The sequence below is a fragment of the Neophocaena asiaeorientalis genome, unplaced genomic scaffold (assembly GCF_003031525.2).
Source record: "Neophocaena asiaeorientalis asiaeorientalis breed wild unplaced genomic scaffold, Neophocaena_asiaeorientalis_V1.1 scaffold171, whole genome shotgun sequence".
Taxonomy (NCBI): Eukaryota; Metazoa; Chordata; class Mammalia; order Artiodactyla; family Phocoenidae; genus Neophocaena; species Neophocaena asiaeorientalis.
In genome coordinates, this window is record NW_020174013.1 from 8,101,035 (window position 1) to 8,124,181 (window position 23,147).

At 38.7% G+C, this 23,147-nt stretch overlaps 1 protein-coding gene across 1 annotated transcript in view; it reads left to right on the plus strand.

The window, feature by feature from the left end:
* Positions 1–23,147, plus strand: part of CAMKMT (calmodulin-lysine N-methyltransferase) — a 393,792-nt gene that overhangs the window by 340,363 nt on the left and 30,282 nt on the right. Inside the window, exons 5-7 of the mRNA XM_024753516.1 lie at positions 655–709; positions 1,766–1,829; positions 9,296–9,362. Coding sequence (XP_024609284.1) covers positions 655–709; positions 1,766–1,829; positions 9,296–9,362 — 186 coding nt within the window. The remainder of the gene's footprint in view (positions 1–654; positions 710–1,765; positions 1,830–9,295; positions 9,363–23,147) is intronic.

Consider the following 23,147-nt stretch of genomic DNA (forward strand, 5'->3'; position numbering starts at 1 on the left):
TTGCTGGCTTAACCATATTATGTCCCTGCATTGTTTATTCACTGTGTTGTGTTGGGGTCAATTGTGATTTAAGTGTTAATTGCTAAATGCTCTTTGTGTAATTGTTCTTTATGGGGGCGGTTCAGCTTTCCAAAATGTTTCAGTTTGTTTTAGAATTTTTTTTTTTAATTCAAGATTGCATGTATTTGTGTGTGTGTGTTGTGTGTATGTAACCATAATATAGGTATATACACACTCATATATATTCTTCATTTACTTGTCTAACTAACTGTTTTTGAAGGAATGAATGTGGATTAACAGTGTTATCCTTTCCTAACAATTATCTTTCGCTACTCTAGCTAGTTTAGTTCTAAAAGACAGCGCCATTGACAAGGGAAAAAAAGGGAACCTTCTCCGATTTTTCAGCTCAGCGGTGGTAATGTTGCAGTGAACACTAATGAGGGAACCCCCACTGATTTGCCTGCTTTGTGACTTTTCTATTTCATAATTATTTTTAAAACGCAAAACGACATGCGGGAGCCTCGTCATGTCTCCACAACTTCCCGGTAGCGCCGTTCTTACTGCAGATGGAAATTTTTTCTTGTAACATATATAGCTCTCTGACCATTTTCATCTAATTTGTGTGGGTTCTACCATTTCTTTTCTCTCTTTCAGGGACCTTGCTGTGTGTGAGCTAGGGGGTGGCATGACATGCTTGGCTGGGCTCATGGTAGGTCTTTTCTCAATTCCAATCCCATTCAGAGGGAGGAACAAAAGGAAAAATGTTCCAGGGCCTCCAACTGCTGGGTCAGAGAACCGTCAACAGCATCAGCTGCGGTCAAGCTGCCGGGTCTTGAGAGACCTTCTAGATTGACTTACTTTCGGATCATATTGATTTTATGGTTGCCTCGATAAGCAGAAACATTTTACCTCAGTATAGTCAATATTGCTTGTTGTGACATTCCAGGCCTCGCACAGTGTTTCTTCGCCATAGCGAAAGCATTTTTTTTTTTTTTTTCAGATTATAGTCCCATTTGCTAAGATACAGGAATAGCCCGGCGAATCACAGTTGGAGCACCATGATATAGCTGCTAATGTTTTGCCTGCATTATTACACCAACAAACATGATCCAGAGCGCTCAGTAATTAGATTCTTTTGAATTAGATTGGCCATTCAGGAACGTCGTTCCCCATTCTCTGGGTTCTGAGTCATGTATTCAGGAGATATTATGTAGCAGCACAGTGCATTAGACAAGTTTTTATGTCTCTACAAATAAAAGCATATTGTTACACTGATTGGCATTTGACAAACCTGTCGCTCTTACACAATGTGTCAGGGTTACAGCCCAATGTGCGAGCATGTCAAAGCTCACAAAAAAATTACCCTCACAAAGCCATCTGCCTGCAATGCAAAGTTATATGAAGGGCATCAGGCAGTCAGACAGAAGCAAGCTGAAAGGCAGAGTGACAGCCTTGTATGATGGCTCTACTAGATAAACAGAAGCCCACAAATGAAAGCCTCTCAGAATACCATCATCCGCTGTCACAATGCAATTACCGAACAGAATGATAGCAAGATAGAGGCTCCCGCAAATGGAATGATAAAAGTATTGACTGATTTGATTGAATGATTAAAATAATGCAGACATAAAATGAAAAAAGATTGAAGATTGTTACAGAGAAATAGGTGAGGAAGCATGATACTGAAGGCTTGTCACTCCTGTCTTCACTTCCACACAGACAAGCATATTTGCTCATTGTTTGCTGTGCTCCCTTCTTTTTTCAGGTTGCTATTTCTGCAGATGTCAAAGAAGTTCTGTTAACTGATGGGAATGAAAAGGCCATCAGAAGTATCCTTATTCAGATAGAAAACGGGTTTGTTGTGCTCATTCCTTTTTCCCGGCTGAGTAACAATTGATATAAAGAAAGACAGCATGGGGTATTAAAAGAGAGTTCCCCACACACACATGATAAGTAATTAAGAAAAAGTAGAAATATATGGAATTCACTGGATACGACTAAGTGGTTTTTTTTTTTTTTAATTTCAATGGATTTTTATAGTCACTTCTCATTAAAGGAGCTTATGATTTGTGGACCACTCAAAGCAATAAGAACATTTGTTTCATAATAATTTTCAAGCACTCTTGTCCTTTTATTTCCATTGAAATTTGCCGGGATAAAATAAATGATTTAACATTTATTATATTGGATATTGCTTGTAAAAATTAACTTCCAGCTTCATGTTCATTATTACCTTTCTTCCGTTTGATGTTGTATGTGCAGACCATGCAATATTATACCTACTCTAATTCCCGAGGAGTTCCCTATATCTCCTCACTGGAAACGGCTATCAGTTTTTCATTATTTCCTTTTATTTAGGATTATAAAAGCTATCTCTTTTGTTCTGCTATGCTATTACAGTTCAAACCCAATTATATTAGATTATGCTTTACTAATATGTACACAGAGTTCATGAAAATTGAACTGTACTTTAAGAAAGCAAGCATAATTTGTGGCTACTTTAGCAATCAAGCTGATTTGTTCAGGAGCAGTTAACAGCCGTTAGAAATTGAGAGGAAAAGTGGAGGATATATTTGCTTTGGATTTTTTGGTGTGCCTTCCATTTACATTATGAAAGAGGCAATCTACTTATTTGGATTTTAGGCCCCTAAAATGCCAAAGCAGTTTTGATTTTTGTAAGAGGTAAGCATCCTACTAGAGCCTATTTTCGATTTTCTTCTTCTGCCTCTGCTATATAATTTTTTTTAAATAAAATTTGCGGTAGCTGTGTCAGGCTGCTCAGACAGGAGAAAGGAGGTGCCAGAAGCACAGTAGCTAATATTGTTCAGCGGCACTTGTGTGCTCTACAGAGCCCCACCCAGCTAATTGCCTGACACACTTAAAAAAAAAAAAAAATCAGGAAGGAAAAACAGCCAATCACAATCTTGGCCTTTCACACAGGGGAAAGAGATCACAAAAGGTGCTTCCTTTTTTAAAATGCAGGATTTTAATCATGATCTTCAGACTGTCGCAAGTTTCTCAAAATATTCCTGAAGATGAGCGATATTGTTTCATTCACTCTGCTTTATTCAGAGTTCTTCCATGCACTGTATCATTTCACTCTGCTCCTCCTCCACATGTCAGGGAACACAGAGAGCAACAGGAAGTCAGGTATGCTGGCTCAGCCCCAGCGATGTTTTTTGGGGGGAAAGAAAAAAAGCAGGATTATTGGGAAAAAGAAGGTCATTTTAACCACGGAAACTTTCAGATTGGGCCCAGCAACCTGAGGTCTTTCTCAAGTCAGCAGGTGTCTTATTATTTAATAGCATCAGAAACCAATTAGAACTTTTATCAAACTATGGGAAGCATCTGTGGTCAGTATGTAAATTTAATTGTACTAAAATTATTGTTGAGCTAAACTACAGAGCTTCCAAAGAAGGGAAGCAATGCTAGTCATTAATTAATGCACCTTTGCTTTAAACAGCAAAGATTCCATGCCAGCTCTTGAAATCAGAGAGGAAATCTCAGATTCTGTACTCACTCCGTGGGCCTTTCAAAGAAATGATTGGTACAGCCCCCTCCCAAGAAAATGGATTTTTAACATTTGGTCCTCAGAAGCTCAGCCCTGAGAGTGCTTTATTGTGCTGGGTTTTACAATGGGTTTAATATAGCAGGGTGCCAAAGGGCAGGAGGGGAAGAACTTTACAATGCAGATAAAGTAGGTCCTTTCAGGATGCAGACCAAAACTGTTAGTGTGTTTTATTTCATCTCTTAGGACTTTCTTGACAGGGTTTAGTTTTTATCATGCAGTTGTTCTATGTTTGTGTGCCTTTTTCTGTTGTAACTAGATCTAATTTTTTTTAATTAAGAGAAAAAAGCATGCATAAAGCCTTAAAAATTGGCAACGTGTTTTTCCTGCTTTTGATACTAATGTTATTCTTGATTTGCTACCAGAGCTTATAACTGGCATTCCTTGTAAGCTGTTTTACCAAGTGAGGTTAATATGAATGAAATATTTTTTTTTCTATTTGTGTGCCCACTTTCTGTAAAATAACAGATTCACTGAATCACATACTGTTGATGCATATAGATTGAAACAAATTCATTTAAAAATTACTGTTTACATCTTTCCTTTAAAATTTTAGGAGGCCTAAATTATATAGCAGTTGTAGGATATTATCCAAAAATTACTTTCTAAAAAGTAAAAGTGGATGTCAACAAAAAGGAGGGAGAAACATTGCCAGAAGCCAGAAAATCTCTAAGCAAAGCTGCTAATTATTCTTAATGGGCAAGATGAGCACATTAAGAAACAAATGAATACATCAGTGAAATGTAATTGAAAATCGACCTGGCAATCACACATCACATCTGAGTATTGGCCTGTATATTATTCTCATCATTTAAAAAATTATTTTTGTTGTTCTAGGCATCTGAATTGAGTGAATCCAACTGAGTCTTACTTCCTAGTCGCTTAAGCTTCTAAGATTCTGATTTTTACCTTTAAAAATAGCATTTTCTGATATTTCCTGTTTATCTTCTGTTATTTCTATTTTTTAAATATATGAGGCAATGAATGGAGGCGTTCTGAATCTTTATATCATAGAAGCATATCAACCAGTTGTAAGGTTATTTATTGTCTCCATAAAATGTATCAAACGGATTTGGCTATGTCTTCTAGAGCTCTCTACCTTGAACCTAGAATGCTAGATGTGGATTTGAGATTTATTAAATAGAGATATCTGAAAAGAGAGTAACACTTGAGGTATAAGGGAATGTTGTTAAATATTTTCTCAGACTCATGGGTATATGTCCCCGAGGTTTTCCTTGGCCTTTAAACTGCACTGCTGGGTCTAACCCAGAGCCCCCTAGCTGAGAGCCCTTCAGATGCTGTTTTATCTGTACCCACAGGGAAGAAAGGATAAATCAGAAATGGGATCATTTGGTTCATCCAGTTCTCGAATGTATCCTAAAATAGTGTGAACTGTGTTCCCTCTTCTTCAGCACAGCCTTTTTAGGGTAATGAAGAAAGAAATCTCCAAGTGTCCCCAGATAATAATTACTCAATAAAGTCTGGAGCTGGTGTTGACAGTGACATAAGAATAGGGGAAAGAAATGGTATACTGAGTTATTATTGATGCTAAGCCTCTTCCAAATCATAATGAATAAAAGTACAACACCTAAGGTGAGCAGCCCTTTCTGGAACACTCACTAATTCACCTAACACAAGTACCCTGCCCTGACCCGTCCTTAGTAAACACCAAGCAGGTTATCTGCAGAATATGGCGATGCTTGGCGACCCAGGCTCATGATTCTGACCCAAGCATCTTATCCCCACCATATGCACCGTCTGGATCATGATCTTGAGCTTAGGATTCTCCAAAAATTGGTAAATCTCCTGTGAATTTTAAAGAAGATACCCCTGGCTTAACATTATTTTATTTAACAACATATGTGACTTGAATAATTCATAAATGAAGCTTCATGTGACTGCGCAGCCTGTGGATGGCTGAGACCTTGGGAATGCCAGGCCGTCATCCTGGGTCCAGGCCCCTTCCTCCAATATCAGTGTCAGCTGTTCTTCTATTTACTAGATAGGTCCAAAATGGACTCTGTGTGCCTCATATGGGGTAGGAGTTCAACAAATAGCTTTGAAAATTAAATTTAAGTTAGCTAATAAATTAAGCTAATTAATTAAAAGGAATTAAACCACTATTAACTGCATGCCATTTCAAGTGCGAAAGATATAGCAGTGAACAAGACAGACCAAGTTCCTGTTCTTGGAGGACACAGACTGTACCTACACAGAGCACATTTATACACGTGAAAAACACTGAAAATCTACAGGGCAGAAGTTCTTTGATTCCTTCCCGTCGTTTAAATTCTACAATAAAAGTGTTCACATGATAGTTTTGAGCAACAGGGAAAAGAAATAAAGCTTAACTGCCAAACCTCACTTTAGTTACCATCACCAGCCTCTCATCCCTCCAAAGCTTTTGCCTGAATTATTGAAAAACATAATGAATTGACGTGATTTAGGCACCTACTATGTGTTAGGCACCTACTATGTGGTACCCCCTAAGTCTATAAAATGGCTACATTATTCCTATTCTTGAGGTGCAGCTCAGAGAAGTTAATTTACCCAAATTCACACAGTCACTAAGTATCAGAACCAGTGCTAGAAGTCAGGTTCATGTGACTTCATAGCCTCCCTGCCACCCCCATTAAGCCATCTCTTCACCAAAAACTAGAACGATTTGGTGAGTATCATCTTGCACTGGAGGAAAAGGCTTCTCATCCATAAATGTACAGTTGACATTGCTAACAGAGTTCAAAACGCCTCTCCATCATACTGTCAATTCATATGAGTAATAGGCACATTTAAGAATATTTCACAGCATTTAAATTAACAAATATTGCCACATCAGTGAGGTGCAATGAAACTAAAGGTAGCGTAAACCCAGAAAGTAATGCTTTGTGAATCACAATGTTATAATTTAAAAAATACTTTCTTGCTTAAAGAAAAATGCCAACTCTCAAAAATGTATTGACTATATGCAGCTACTGATAAATATAATAATCACTGATTGCAGGAGGAGGCTAATATTTTAAACAAGATTTATATATAATTAGCTTAATTATATTTATGTATATAACATATATAATTTGTTCAAATAACTATTATTATACAAACATATATATATATATATATATATTTTTTTTTAAGGATAAAAATCAACTGAAAAAAAAAAAAATCAACTGAAACAAAATTAAGATGGGTCACCGCTCTTGAACCATGCTTTGTTTGAAGAGAAAATCTAGTTATAGAATCCTGATTTCTTTTAGCCACAAGCATATATCCTAGAGCTCAGAAGTCCAGGTGCCCAGACTAGGAGACTGAAGGTGATTGCTCTGTATCTATTTAATCAGAAATCACATTAAGGCTTTCTTTGCACCCAGCATCTCCCACTGGAGTCTTCCAGAAGGTGGGTGCCTTCAGAGAATAGGATTTGGTGCATGCTGTTGAACACTATCCTGGACAGACTGGCTCGATTTGATTGAATTCCCTTTATTACCCCGAAGTGACACAGAAGAAGGAGAAAATCTATTATTGGACACAGCGCCAGCCAGAGGAACCACCTCAGAATCTGACCTAAAGTAAAGGGCGGGGAGCAGAATATCAAAATATATCTCTTAAGGCAATATTTTAATATACTGTGGCCATTTTTTCTCTAGGTACTTGTTTTCATATAAAAAACACCTCCTAAACCACAAACTATATTTCCTTCCCAGTTCTAAAAATAAAGCAGCCTAAGTACTGCTGTGAATTTTTTCATTAAAATAAAATTGCTTCTAGAATATAAATACATATTCTTGCTTCAGCCTGATCACCTGGACTCACAGTTTTATAAATTGTATAAAAGTATATAGTGTTAAGATGTTTACTAAAAATTATTAATAGGTTTTCTGAGTTATATAATTTAACTTCCCTGTGACTATTTTATAAAACGTATTACCTCCACTAACAAAATAATATGTTTGGCTTGACAGATTAGTCATGTACTCATACGACGCTACAGGTGTACCTAGCACATTATGGCATGTGGTTTGGATGTCATGGAAACGCCGAGAAGGGTGTGGCCATAGTGTGGGGGAACTTAATCAAAACCAGTTGTCAGCTGACTCTTTACTAATTTTGTTCTCAGAATAAAGACGTCAGCTGTCCTTTTTCTACAAGACATTTCATTTAGAAGACTTTCCTGAAATACTTTCTTCCTGAAATAGACAAAACTGTAGGCTGATGTGTCATTTTAGTTAATCAAAACAAGTAGGCAAATTAGTCTCTTTTATTTTTTTAATGAATGTAATTTAACGGTATTTAATTTGCATACAGGAAAGTTCACCCAGAAAAAAAAAAAAAGTCTGCATTATAGCACTTTTGTAAACCTCAACAAAGCCCTTCATTAGGAGACCTAATTGATTTTTCCTACCCACTCCTGGGGGAAGAAAGCTATCACAGTACCTGCTTATTCACTCAGAGAAGAAATGGGTGTGCCGGGTGTTTCAAGCAGAGATTTCGGTTAAAATGTCCTGTGGCTCTGTTCTTACAGGGAGATCTTGGCCAGTGCTTGCTTTGAGCATTCAGGAAATCTGTTTTTCTGAGCAATAGGGGGACATCGCTTGTCTGCTTGGTGTCCTCCCCATGGGCCCAATTTAGTTCAGCTTGCAACCTTCACTGGAAATATTTTATTTCTTGTTTATTTAAACCTTGCTTTATTCCAAAAGAGGGATTTTAAGGCTTCTTACAGTGACACACAGAATATACCATATAAAATAAAGGAGAAAGCGAGGGCAGTTGGACAGTAGAAAGCCAAGAAAACATCATGAAGGCAGGAATAGGACCGGTAGAGGAAAGATGCGCCATAGAGCACTTGTAGTTGTTCAGCTGAGATCATCCATTTGGCTCTGAGTTGCACAAGGACCAGAGCAAAAAGAGAAACAGGAGCAGTTCTAAGATTTATAGTGTCCAGAAGCTGAAGCAAAACTAGTTGATCTGAAGTTCAGTTTTTCCCAGTGTTGAAACCTGACATGATTTCTCCCACGGGTCCTCATGAAGATGGCACTCTGTTCTCCAATGGACCAGCTCCTCAAAACATGGCTTCAATAAATATGGCTCTTTTTGTACAAGTCCTTACATGTCAGCCGATGGCCAAAGGCCAAACTGTAAGTCTGTAAAGACAATTCTTCAAGGGGCCTTTCACTTCAGAAGAATTTTCTTCTTCAGTAATTAGTTTTCCCTCAGAGATTCTCTAGCCTTTCTCCATCTTTCCCTTCTCACTTCCCCCCAAGTCTTTCCCTGCAGCTCATCCTCACTCTCCCCACTGGCATTTCGGAGACTGAAAATACTTCAACTTGGAGAGTCTCAGAAGACTGCCATTGCCCTCCCCGCTGACGGAAAGAGGCTAACCTTGGGGCTTCTAGCTCTTTTAGGCAAGTGGGGCCTGGCACCTATGGCGCAGTCATCTTCCCTGACCAGTGCTTATCACCCTGGGCCTTGACAATGTGCTCTCTGAAATGTATATTTCACGGGTGATAAAACTACAGTCCAGGGAATTAAAAGAGCTTGCCTGTGACAAGTAATTCAACATTTGGTGGCAGAGCCTGGGCTACACCCTTCTCCTCCTGCCTCACACGCTACAGCTCTTCTCACCATGCTGATCCCGCGTACGATAAGAATATCGTTAGTGTTTGTGGGCCTCTTTCTGGCAGGGAGTCAGTTGACAATCACTGCAGAAGCTTTCTTAACTGTGGCCTATAGATGTGAGAGACATCATCACAAGGAATCAGACGGCTGGTGTGTTTAAGACTGGGAACATATCAAGCTGGTAAGATACCTTTTTGCATTAAAACACTGGTTGAAACTGCTTTTCTCAGTACTATGGATGATTATTAAAACTAACAATAGCTAATATTTATTAAACACTGTGGGTCAGGCACTGTTTTAAGCACTTTAAAAGTATCTTATTTAATGCTTACAAGAACCTGTAATGAAGCAGGCAGGTGTTTTCATTACCTACAATTAATAGATGAGAAAAACTGAAGATAACTATGTTAAACACTGGGTTGGGAATGACTTAAGGATTGAGAGGGTACAGTATGAGGTTGGGAGAAGCCCAGCCTGGGACCTTCTTGTGAATGGCTCTCTTTAACTGGTTCTCAACCTGGTGGAGGGGGGCAGTTTTGCCCCAGGGGACTTTTCTATTGTTATAACTGGGGCAAGGTGGTTGCTACTGGCATCTAGTGGATAGAGGCCAGGGATGCCGCTAGGCCTGTGCAAGACATCCCCACAACCCTCCCCCCAGCAAAGAACTCTCTGGCTCAAAATGTCAATGGAACCAAGATTGAGAAACTCTGTTCTGTTTCATGGTTTTAAAATAGTCTAGGTATTCATTCCCTTTTAGATTCTGTTCCTTCTTATCCAAAGTAGGAGAATTGCTTACCCTCAACCAAAACAATGGTGTTTCCTGTGATGCTACATTTTAATTTTGCCCCGTTGGTATGGACCTAGAGGAATAAGTAATCATTTAGTAGTTTTCACAAGAAATATCTGTATCTGTGTATTTTTCCTTTATGTGTTTAACTACAGACATTATTGGAAGAACAATCTAAGTTTTAATTAATTCTTTAATTACTGTTAATCTGTCATCCTTTGACATTTTGAGTTTTCTCTATGTTTGAGGATGCTTTCCCACCCCAAACTGCTCATCTTGCAGGGGAACAAAGGTGGATGAATAGCAACAATGCTTAAAAACTAAAGGGGAAAACGTACTGGGATGAGGATATGGAGTAGTGATAACTTCTTTTATCTTATATTAACTGGTGAATATAATGTGTCCATGTACGAATTTTTGAATCCTGCATTAGAATGTTCACAGTAGGCTGATGGCACAGGGGGCAGTATGCTCTGTGTTTCTCAAATAAACGAATAAACCAGTTCTGTTTCGCAGAAAACCTCCAGTAGGTCCAGAGAAAGAGCAATCTCCTACCTGGGTATTCTTCATTCTTAGGACAGCTTTTATTCCACAGTGCAGACTGCCATACCCTTCTGTGGAAGACTTCATTTTTGGATGTGATTTTCAACCTGGTCTTTTAGTTATCAATCAAAAACACATTTTCTATGTTGTCCTCATTTACATTTATTTAATGCTTAAGGTCATTTGTGACCATTTGAGTGTATTTCAGCATATGGAATCGGGGAATAATAGATTTCAGCACCATGCTGTGAAGAGAGATTGTGTTTTTACAAGACATAATGTTGTTTACTGGGTGTTAATAATCACTAATTAATAAACATCTAGAATTCTAAAATGTTGCGCTTTGAGGAATAAAAATGTCAGGTGTTTAACTTATGGAGTGCAGTAGTATTTTCTATCATCCCTTCATAAAATAATGAAGTTACATAAAGAAGCAAAATGTCATTGTTCAACACAGGGTAGATCCAAAATGCCTTTGTTTCTATTTATTGTTCTCGAAAATGCTATTTCTAATATATTGTTCTGAGATGTACCTGGACATATAGTCTGTATGTCAGTAGTCGTACAGAAACTTCCAAGATGAGGGGGTTTTTTTTCCGTCTTTATTTCATATTAATTGTGGTCAGTTTCTTTTTTAACCACTGTAAGCATTTCGTCCAAAGTCTACGGAAGCACGTTGCCAGGAAACAGGTGGATGAGTCAGTCCTTGAAATGCCTTGATCTCATATTAAGGAGCTACTTGACCACTTAACCTTCAAGAAGCTAAGAGGAAACTGCCAACCAATGATGTAATAATCAGCGTTCCCCTTCTATCCACTGCTTTCCCACCCATAACCAGTACAGTATGATGAAAGCATTAGCTCCATGTGAGAAGAAATAAAAGGAAACCGTTCACAAAAGAGCTGAGATTTAGTTCAATATTCTTTTTTAGTGCCTCAATGCATATGCAGAATTTCTCCTCCAAATTGGAGGTGTGGAATAACAGTAGCGACAGATAACTAAGAGGTATTTACCATAGCTACAAAGCCCACACGTGAGCCAAATATTTCTGCTATTAAAAAGCACTTCAAAGCTTGACATGAAGTTTGTAACAGCTGAATGTCTTCTGTGACTTCATTTGCAAAGATGTAAAGGCAGAAAGGAAAATCGTGGTATGAGAACTGTGAACCTCGGAAATGGTGTGTTTTTTTAAAAAAAAAAAAATAGAGAGAAGACCCCCAGAAATTTGACTGGCACCCCAAGCTCCTGTTCCCCCTGCTCTGCCAATGTTCTCAGGAAGCGGCACTCGTCCTGCTACCAGCCTCTTCCTTCAGGGCAGACCCAGTTGGTGAGTGGCCTGAAACTTATTTTGAGGGCTCTCTTTAGGAGAATGAGTTCGATTATACCTTTTACTTTGACAGATTTTACAGAAGCTTACAACCATGTGAACCCATCACTGGGGCTGCTTGTGGGCCCGGGAAGGGGCCTGTGAGAGGGAGGGGGCCCCAATGATTAGGCTTCATTAGCTTGACAGTAAATCCATTCCTGCTCTCATAACCACCAGCCGCCTTGCCTGGAATAATGCTCTTCCCTTCCAAACCCGCTTATTCCCTCTGTTCCATTTTAATCTAAGTGTGATTGTTGCCAAATATGAAAGATGTGTTTGCAAAAGCCTGGAAGCTTTAGCCCTGGCTAAGAAAGATCTAGGATGCACATATATGAAGGCTATAGCCGTTACCTCTCACAGATCTAAATACAGTCATTTGATGGTTCATTCGTTGGTCCATCCATGCAGCCACCTATCAACTTAGCTAATATACCCAAGGTATTCTGCCTTCGAGAACATAAATACAAAGTTATAGCAAATAACTCTTGAACAAAGAAAATCATACTACTAAATATAGCTAGAGTTTGGTGAAAGAACAAGGATATTTACAGCTTCTCAATTGTTAGGTTTATCTGAAGCTGTCTTCAAAACTGTGACTGTCTAATAACCATTCAGAGCTTTTGATGTCTGCATATTTCTAGGTATTCCAGAATTAGTGAATGGCGTCATTCTCTAGTTAATAGTAGTTAACAGTTACAATATTTTTTAAAAATCGATTAAATATACCCTGCTATGATATTAAAAGTAAGTTTCTACTTAAGAAAAGAGTATCTTTGTGTGAAAACTCTAGTGAATTTAGACCTGTGACTTTTTTATTATTCTTTGATAAACCATTAATTTTAATAAACTGTGGAACTCATAGTAACTTTTAAGACTCTTTTATAACCCAAATTTTACCTTTATGTGGGCCCCCAGGATTGGCTATTGGCTCCATTGCCCTACTGCTTTTTAAGATTTATGTCTTCTTGGAGGCTCATTTTCCTTTAAACATTAAATTGGGGATGTGAAAAATGATTTAAGGGCTTCCCTGGTGGCGCAGTGGTTGAGAGTCCGCCTGCCGGTGCAGGGTACTCGGGTTTGTGCCCCGGTCCGGGAAGATCCCACATGCTGCGGAGCGGCTGGGCCCGTGAGCCATGGCCGCTGAGCCTGTGCGTCCGGAGCCTGTGCTCCGCAACGGGAGAGGCCACAACAGTGAGAGGCCCGCGTACCGCAAAAAAAAAAAAAAAAAAGATTTAAGAATGTAAATCCCAACCAAGGGGGATAAAATTCCTGACTTATTCAGGCCTTCTGCAGTCTGCCCTCACTTTCCTCACTCTCTTCATTCAGTGTAGCTTCTACTGTTCCCCCACATACACCCTCTCCTTGGGTCACCCAAGCCTCTTCACTCTTCTGCAACACATTTGGTCCTCCCCATCTCTGGTCTTTGCCAGTCTTGTTTCCCTCTTCCTTATCCATCTAAATCCTTTCTTCTAAGGCGGCTTAATTACCATTTCCTCCTGCCTTCTCAGGAGGCAGCTTGCCCTAATGTTTTCCTTCTTTTAACTTCTGTTGGCCCTAGAGTAGTCCCCCAGAAAGCATGGCATATTCTCTCATTATTCAAAGTGTGTTGCCTATTTTCATGTTCATTGGTTCATTCATTTCTTGGTAAATATTTCAATCACCTTCTGTCTGCCAAGTACTGTTTTGGGTTGTTAGAGATGTAGTGATGAACAAGACTGAGAAAGTCCATGCCTTCTTAGAGTTCACATTCTAGCAAGGGAGACATAATAGCAAGGACATAAAGGCAAGGACTCTACTTAGTATGTTTTTATATTCCCTGAAGCAATTAGTACACTTTATCCCTGTTATAGGAAAGGTTTTAAGATTTGTATTTGGAGCATATTTTGAAAGACATGATAAATGAAAGATAGGATAAGATATGAATCCACAGGGCTTATGGAACCAAACAGTTTTTAATAGAAGAAAGTCAAACTCTAGAGATTCAGACATCAGTTTATATATCAGATAGCTGACTTTCATTTCAGGACAGGCTTCTTCTCAGGCATGCATATACAGTGTCTGTAGACACTGACATTGTGAGTAGGCATTTATCTGTCCTTTGTCAGGTTGAAGAGGAAGGTTAGAAGAAGGTAACTGAGATAAGAAAGCTGAGGGCCCTCTAGAAATTTTCTGATAAAATATACCTGTTAGTGAGTTTTGCTAGAGTCATGGTAACAGAATCTCAAGAACTGCTGAGAATTCTAGAGATGCCACAGTCCTGTTTCCTTCTGTTGCTGTCTTGGGTATGGGAAAATGAAATACCTAGGTGTACTTTCTATTACTAACATTTTTTATTTGCTTGACACATTTATAGAAGGGCTCATATCCCTACTATTTAGTGTTTCTTCACTGAAGAAACCAGCTCCCACAGGGTAAATGTTACCTAGTTTTAGATATTGTGCTAGAGTTCTCCTTTTTGTGTTCATATGAGCCAGATTTTTAAATTTGGGGGGCATGGTATTTTTAGGGGCCCTCTTAAACTGCAGCAAATTAAAAATTAAGACCTTTTCTTATAGAACAATTTGTGTTCACTCTTTGGACATGTTGATCCTGACTTTTCATCAAGGTCAAAATCTCACTACCAAAAATTGGCCAAGTTCTATATTGATAGCCAGGTGTGCATGTCAGACTACTGCATCCTCTGTGAAAATGCCTTCCAGTTTTAACAGAAAAATCCCTCCTTCATAGAAATTTATATCACAGAACGTACATATCAAATAAAAATGTCTTAATTTTCAAAGGAGTTCCTCACTTTAAAATGGACAAGGGGGAAATCTTTAAAACTTTTTTTGGAGAATGGCCATATGAGAATCCATTGCTAAAAGATAATTTATTTTTTACTTTAATAATGGACATGATTTATTTTCAGTATTTGGCTATTATAAACAGTGCTGCAGTGAAATGTATCTACATAAACTGTACATTTGCAAGTAAGTGTATCTACAGAGCAGATTTTCAGAAGTAGACTTTGTCTATTCATGTGGCCTTATCAAACTGCAAATTACTAAAGTTTGTAATATATTATCATATCTGTTAAGACTAGTCTCTTGCCATTATTCTTTCTTCCTAGAATATTCTAAAATCATGTTGGTATTTGTATTATGGTGACATTTTCATTGTGACTAAAAAAATATATGTGAATTAATTTACTAAGACTTGACAGCTTACGTCTCCGAGTCTTCTATTCAAGAACAGGAAGTTTTCCTTTTAAGCTTTTTTAGGTGTTTCACTAGCATTTAAAATGTTTCTTCATTTCTCTTGTTAAGTTTATTTTTAGAAACTACCTTTTCTGTTTCTTTTATAAATGAGATCTTTCATTATATTTTATAACTGGCTATTATTTGTATGTATGTATATAAAGAAAGCTATAGGGTTTTGTATAGCAAATGTTTAGTCACCTCAATGAGTTATTATTTCTAATACCTTGTCAACTTATCCTCTTGAGTTTTCCAAATAAACAATCACATCATCTGCAAATGATGGGAATTTTGTCTTCTTTCTGATTCTTGTATCTTTTTTCTTTTCTTGTATAATTTTATTGGATAAAAAAAATCCCAGAATGATATTAAATAGGTATCTTTGAGTCTGGCTTTGTTGGGAATCCTCTGGTGTTTCACCATTAAGTATGCATTAGCTTTTGAGTTGAAATAGAAATGATATTTTCTATCTTGTTAAGGACTTTTTTTAATTGATTCCTGTTTTTAAAAGATTTTACCATAAATAAATGTGGAGCTTTAGCAGATGTCTTTTCATCATGTATGGAGATGATCAAACTGTTTTTCTTGTTTCAGCTACAAGCTCTACAAATTATTCTAATACTAAAGTTTGAGAACTTCTGCTCCAGGTGGTCATTTCTGTGATTCTGAACTGACTTTAAAGCTGATCCCATCCTCTGGCTTTATGCTTTTGTTTGTAACTTAGCCGAAATAAACTTACTTCAGAGTCCAAAAGGAAGACACTGATTAATTTTTTTACTAATTATATTTTCCATTTCACATATCTCTGATTCTATGATTATGACTAGTCCAACTTGTGTTATTCATTTCAATGTAATAAAATGTAATTTAGCATCTGATACATGTAAGGCACTGTGATGGGCCCTTTAGGGGTTACAAAGATGAGTAAGTTGAGGTTTCTGCCTTAGGAAGCTCAAGATATGCAGGCAGATGAGAGATAGACACTTGCCCCACCAGCAAGATATAAGAAGAGTCTGCTCTCATTGGGTGATTCATGAAGTGTAGAAAGAGACAAGCAACCAATTCAAGGTGGGGGGATCTGAGAAAGCTTTATGAAGGAGGTGGCTGTTGGGCTTTGGTTTAGCAAATGAAAGGCAAGGGAAGAAAAGCAGCTGAAGAGGGCATTCTAGGTATGAAAAGCAGGGAGGACACAATCAAAGGCATAGAAGTAGGAAAGATGTGTCTAGGCAAATTTAGTTATCTAGTGTGATGAATGGGGAGAGGCTAGAGGCCACAGACCATTTAGGAAGTCATTGCATTGGGGCAGAGGGGGAGGTGAGTGGGACAGATCGTGTAAAGGGACTTCTAAGGTGTCGGGCAAGGTTGTTTCTTGATCTGACTGGTGGTAACAAGGGTATTTGCCAAATAATACTTAGTTAAGTCATATATTTATTTCACCTGGTTTTCTCCTTCAGTGTCTTATTTTACAATAAAAAGGGTTTTGTTTGTCTGTTTGTTTTAAAGCCTTCTCAGTGATTCCAGAGAAAGGGAAAGAGGTAGTCCAGGCCTGAATAAGAATGGAAAATGGTGAACAAAGAGGGGACCCATTCTGGAGAAGTGACCGTGTGTGGGAACTAAAGAATACAGAAGAGTAGTAAGAGACAGCAGTTTGGGGCATGCTGCATTTGAGGTGGTGTAGGACATAAACCTGTATTTGCTTTGTGACAATAGCTAGCAAGCGGTGAAGAATAAAGGTTCAAATCTCAGGAAAGTGTTGTGCTAGAAGATGTGGAGATCAAAATCAAGAGATAAGAGCAGAACTATGGAAACTAGAGTCAGAAGAGAAGATGGCCAAGGACAGCATTTTGGGAAATGACTATGTTTCAGGAGCAGCGTAATAGGGGCCTGGAAGGGATACTGAGAAAGGACTGGAGACAGGAAGGCTGGTTCAGGGTGGCGTGGTATAATACTGCTTCTTAGTGGAAGCAGGTCCAGGATTGGGTGATCAGCAGTGTCAGCTGCTGCACGTTGCTGGAGGTCAGACAAATTGCAGAGCAGTTCTAGTGACTGTTGTGAGAAAGGTCATATTGCCAGGACAGGTGAAGCAACGAGAGTAGGCTATTCCTGCAAGATGTTGATGGCAAAGGGAAAGAGAGAAATAGAATGTGGACTAGAGGGAAGCAGAGTTGCAGGAGGAGTTGGGTATATTGGCAGGCATGCCAATACAGCTGAGGAAGAAGAAATAAGTATGATGGGGGCCAGTATTTGATGGAGCAAGGACCTAGAGCAGTGCTTCTCAAAAGTAGGGCCTCCAGACCAGTAGCATCAGCATCACTCGGAAATTTGTTAGAAATGCAGATTCACAGGCATCTCAGTTTGTCTCACTCCAGACATACTGAATCAGAAACTCTGGGAGTAAAACCCAGCAATCTGGGCTTCCCTGGTGGCACAGTGGTTGAGAGTCCCCCTGCCGATGCAGGGGACAGGGGTTCGTGCCCCGGTCCGGGAAGATCCCACATGCCGCGGAGCGGCGGGGCCCGTGAGCCGTGGCCGCTGAGCCTGCGCATCCAGAGCCTGTGCTCCGCAACGGGAGAGGCCACAACAGTGAGAGGCCCACGTACCGCCAAAAAAACCCCAAAAAAACCGAGCAATCTGTGTTTTAACAAACTTTCCAAGGATTCTGATGCATGCTCAAGTTTGAAAGTCAAGAGGAAGGAATGGTTTTATCCTGCCCATAGGTTGGGAGGTGGTTCTCTTTGACAGGACGAGTGACCCTACTTAGAAGAGAAAAGATGAAGAAGAAGAAAAAGATGATATCAGATAATCCCAGGCTCTCAGCAAGGTCATCTGCTGAGAAATTTTTTTCAGTGTGAATTTTAAATCACAAGGTAGGAGTCCTATCAGAAATTGACCTGGCTTTGCATTTCAGGTTGAAACTCCAGCCTCAAAGCCAGAATGAAAAGACGTAAGTTAGTGCAAGAGTAAGGGAAGGGAAACTAATATTTATTGAGCAACTATAATACACTTTTATATACCCTGTCTTATTCAGTTCATTATCGTTGTGCAATGCAACCATTACTGTCTCTTTTTTATACTTGAGGGCATCTCTCAGCTTCACTGGCGTGTAAGTGGTGGAGCTGAGATTTGAACTCAGAGCTTTCTAGCTGCAAAGCCCATTATTCTTTCTACTGTACTATACCTGTTAAACTTACCATGTTTGACATGCCTATCGCTATTAAGATATTTAAAGCATGAGGAGTCCTACAATGACTATTGGTTTTATATTTCTATCTGTAGAATGGTACTTTGCTTTGTAATGCATTTCAAACAGAAATAAGGTTTTGACATTATGATGAAATAAAATGGAGACACATACATTTTACTTTAGTGTCAATATAATTACAAGTAAGACATTGACATGATTTGGGTGTTTGGTCAAACCATCCTTTACATGTCTTTATATATGAATTGTTATGCCTTAGATTGTAAAGCTCATATGGGGCAAGGGACCTAGTTATATGTATGTATATACCCTGCTGTCTTTCAGAAAGCATTTTCTTCTTAATTTTTAGTTATGGTGAAATTGGTATCCAATTAACTGTATGTATAATTTTATAAGTTTTGAAATTTGTGTACACCCTAGAAATTATGGTGATGACCATAATTGAAATGCTAAACATGTCTATCACCCCCTGCCCCAAAGTGTCCTCTTGACCCTGGGTAGCCCCTCCTTTCTGACCCTTGAAGTTTCCTCTCTTTCTAGGAAACCACTGATTTGCTTTCCCTTCCTCTATATTAGTTTATATTTTCTAGAGTTTTAAATAATGAAATCATTCAGTATGTACTTTTTTTTTAGTGTTCCTTCAGTCAGTAAAATTATTTTAACATCACCTATGTTATTGCATGTATCAATAGTTCTTTCCTTTTTTTTCCTGAGTAGTCTCCCATTGTATGGCTAAACCTCAATTTTTTTATCCTTTTGCCCATTGATGAACTTTGGGTTGTTGCCAGTTTGGGGCTGTTACAAGTAAAGCTGTTATGAACATTTGCGTAGATGGATATGTGCTTTGCATGGGCATATACTTTAACTTCGCTAGGGTAGATACCTAGGAGTGGAACAGCTAGATCATATAGAGGCATATATTTAACTTTTTAAGGAAGCTGCCAAACGGCTTTCGAAAGTGGTTGTATTTTATATTCCCCTCAACAGTATCGCAGAGCTCCATTTCTCCACATTCTCCTCAACTCTCAATGTGGTCAACCTTTAAAATTATAGCCTTTCTAACAGGTGTATAGAGGTATCTCATTGGGGTTTTAATTTGAATTTCCCTAATGACTAATGATGTTGGATACCTTTTCACATGCTTGTTTGCCATGTTTGTATCTTCTTTGGTGATGAATCTATTCAAATGACTTACCCATTTTTTTAAAAATTGGGTCTCTTATTTTCTTATTATTAACATACTCAGAGTTCTTTATATGTTCTGGATATAAGCTCTCTATCAGATATATGATTTGCAAAGATATATGATATTTTCTCCCAGCCTGTGGCTTGTCTTTGCATTCTCCTCCTAGCATTGTTCAAAGTGCAGAAATTTTTAATTTTAATGAAGTCCAGTTTACCAATGTGTCCTTTTATGGATCACGCATCTTGTGTCATATCTAAGAAACCTTTTTGGCCTGTGTGCATGCGTGTTGCGTGATGCTGGGGCACAGTCTCTTAGCTCCAGAATTGCTCGGAGAGGGTTTAGGAAGGTGATGGGGACTTTGAATTCAGAACCTCCGTGTGGCTGCCAGGGTCTTGGTGCTCTGGATGGGTGTCAAACCTGAGCCTCTGAGGTGGGAGAGCCAAGTTCAGGACATTGGGCCACCAGAGACCTCCTGGAACCACATAATATCAACCGGCGAAAGCTCTCCCAGAGATCTCTGTCTCAACTCTAAGACCCAGCTCCACTCAACGACCAGCAAGCTTCAGTGCTGGACACCCCATGCCAAACAACTAGTAAGACAGGAACACAACCCCACCCATTAGCAGAGAGGCTTTCTAAAATCATAAGTTCACAGACACCCCAAAACACACCACCAGATGCGGTCCTGCCCACCAGAAAGACAAGATCCAGCACCACCCACCAGAACACAGGCACCAGTCCCCTCCACCAGGAAGCCTACACAAGCCACTGAACCAACCTTACCCACTGGGGGCAGACACCAAAAACAATGGGAACTACGAACCTGCAGGCTGTGAAAAGGAGACCCCAAACACAGTAAGTTAAGCAAAATGGGAAGACAGAGAAATACACAGCAGATGAAGGAGCAAGGTAAAAACCCACCGGACCTAACAAATGAAGAGGAAATAGGCAGTCTACCTGAAAAAGAATTCAGAGTAATGATAGTAAAGATGTCCAAAAGCTTGGAAATAGAATGGAGAAAATACAAGAAATGTTTAACAAGGACCTGGAAGAACTAAAGAGCAAACCAACAATGGTGAACAACACAATAAATGAAATTAAAAATTCTCTAGAAGGAATCAATAGCGGAATAACTGAGGCAGAAGAAAGAATAAGTGAACTGGAAGATAAAATAGTGGAAGTAACTACCGCAGAGCAGAAAAAAGAAAAAAGAATGAAAAGAATTGAGGAAATTCTCAGAGACCTCTGGGACAACATTAAACACACCAACATTCGAATTATAGGGGTCCCGGAAGAAGAAGAGAAAAAGAAAGGGACTGAGAAAATATTTGAAGAGATTATAGTTGAAAACTTCCCTAATGCGGGAAAGGAAATAGTCAATCAATTCCAGGAAGTGCAGAGAGTCCCATTCAGGATGAATCCAAGGAGACGCACACGAAGACATATATTAATCAAACTATCAAAAATTAAATACAAAGAAAAAATATTAAAAGCAGCAAGGGAAAAGCAACCAATAACATACAACGGAATCCCCATAAGGTTAACAGCTGATCTTTCAGCAGAAACTCTGCAAGCCAGAAGGGAGTGTCAGGGCATATTTAAAGTGATGAAAGAGGGGCTTCCCTGGTGGCACAGTGGTTAAGAATCCACCTGCCAATGCAGGGGACACAGGTTAAAGCCGTGGTCCGGGAAGATCCCACATGCTCGGAGCAACTAAGCCCGTGCACCACAACTACTGAGTCTGCACTCTAGAGCCCGCGAGCCACAACTACAGAGCCCACATGTCACAACTACTGAAGCCCACACAACTAGAACGTGTGCTCCACAACAAGAGGAGCCACCGCAATGAGAAGGCCACACACTGCAAAGAAGAGTAGCCCCCGATCTCTGCAACTAGATAAAGCCCACGCACAGCAACGAAGACCCAACACAGCCAAAAATAAATAAGTAAAATAAATTAATAAAAAATAAATAAGTAAAGTGATGAAAGGGAAAAACCTACAACCCAGATTACTCTACCCAGCAAGGATCCCATTCAGATTCAATGGAGATATTAAAACCTTTACAGTCAAGCAAAAGCTAAGAGAATTCAGCACCACCAAACCAGCTTTACAGCAAATGCTAAAGGGACTTCTCTAGGCAGGAAACACAAGAGAAGGAAAAGACCTACAATAATAAACCCAAAACAATTAAGAAAATGGTAATAGGACCATATCAATAATTACCTTAAATGTAAATGGATTAAATGCTCCAACCAAAAGACATAGACTGGCTGAATGGATACAAAAATAAGACCCATATATATGCTGTCTACAAGAGACCCACTTCAGACCTAGGGACACATACAGACAGAAAGTAAGGGGATGGAAAAAGATATCTCATGCAACTGGAAATCAAAAGAAAGCTGGAGTAGCAATTCTCATATCAGACAAAATAGCATTTAAAATAAGAGGAAAGAGGCAAAGAAGGACACTACATAATGATCAAGGGAGCAATCCAAGAAGAAAATATAATAATTGTAAGTATTTACGCACCCAAAAGAGGAGCACCGCAATACATAAGGGAAATGTAAACAGTCATAAAATGGGAAATCGACAGTAACACAATAATAGTAGAGGACTTTAACACCCCACTTTCACCAATGGACAGATCATCCAAAATGAAAATAAATAAGGAAACACAAGCTTTAAATGATACACTAAACAAGATGGACTTAATTGATATTTATAGGACAATCCAAAAACAACAGAATACACTTTCTTCTCAAGTGCTCATGAAACATTCTTCAGGATAGATCATATCTTGGGTCACAAATCAAGCCTTGGTAAATTTAAGAAAACTGAAATCGTATCAAGTATCTTTTCTGATTACAATGCTGTGAGACTAGATATCAGTTACAGGAAAAAACTGTAAAAAATACAAACACATGGAGGCTAAACAATACACTATTAAATAACCAAGAGATTGATGAAGACGTCAAAGAGGATATTAAAAAAATACCTGAGACAAATGACAATGAAAACACGATGACCCAAAACATATGGGATGCAGCAAAAGCAGTTCTAAGAGAGAAGTTTATGGCAATACGATCCTACCTCAAGAAACAAGAAAAATCTCAAATAAACAACCTAACCTTACAATTAAAGCAATTAGAGAAAGAAGAGCAAAAAAACTCCAAAGTCAGCAGAAGGAAAGAAAGCATAAAAATCAGATCAGAAATAAATGAAGGAAACCATAGCAAAGATCAATAAACCTAAAAGCTGGTTCTTTGAGAAGATAAACAAAATTGATAAACCATTAGCCAGACTCATCAAGAAATGGAGAACACTCAAATCAATAGAATTAAAAATGAAAAAGGAGAAGTAACAACTGGAACTGTATCAGTGCAATCCCTATCAAACTACCAATGGCATTTTTCACAGAACTAGAACAAAAAATTTCACAATTTATATAGAAACACAAAAGACCCCGAATAGCCAAACCAATCTTGAGAAAGAAAACCGGAGCTGGAGGAATCAGGCTCCGTGATTTCAGATTACACTACAAAACTACAGTAATCAAGACAGTATGTACTGGCACAAAAACAGAAATATAGATCAATGGAACAGGATAGAAAGCCCAGAGATAAACCCACACACATATGGTC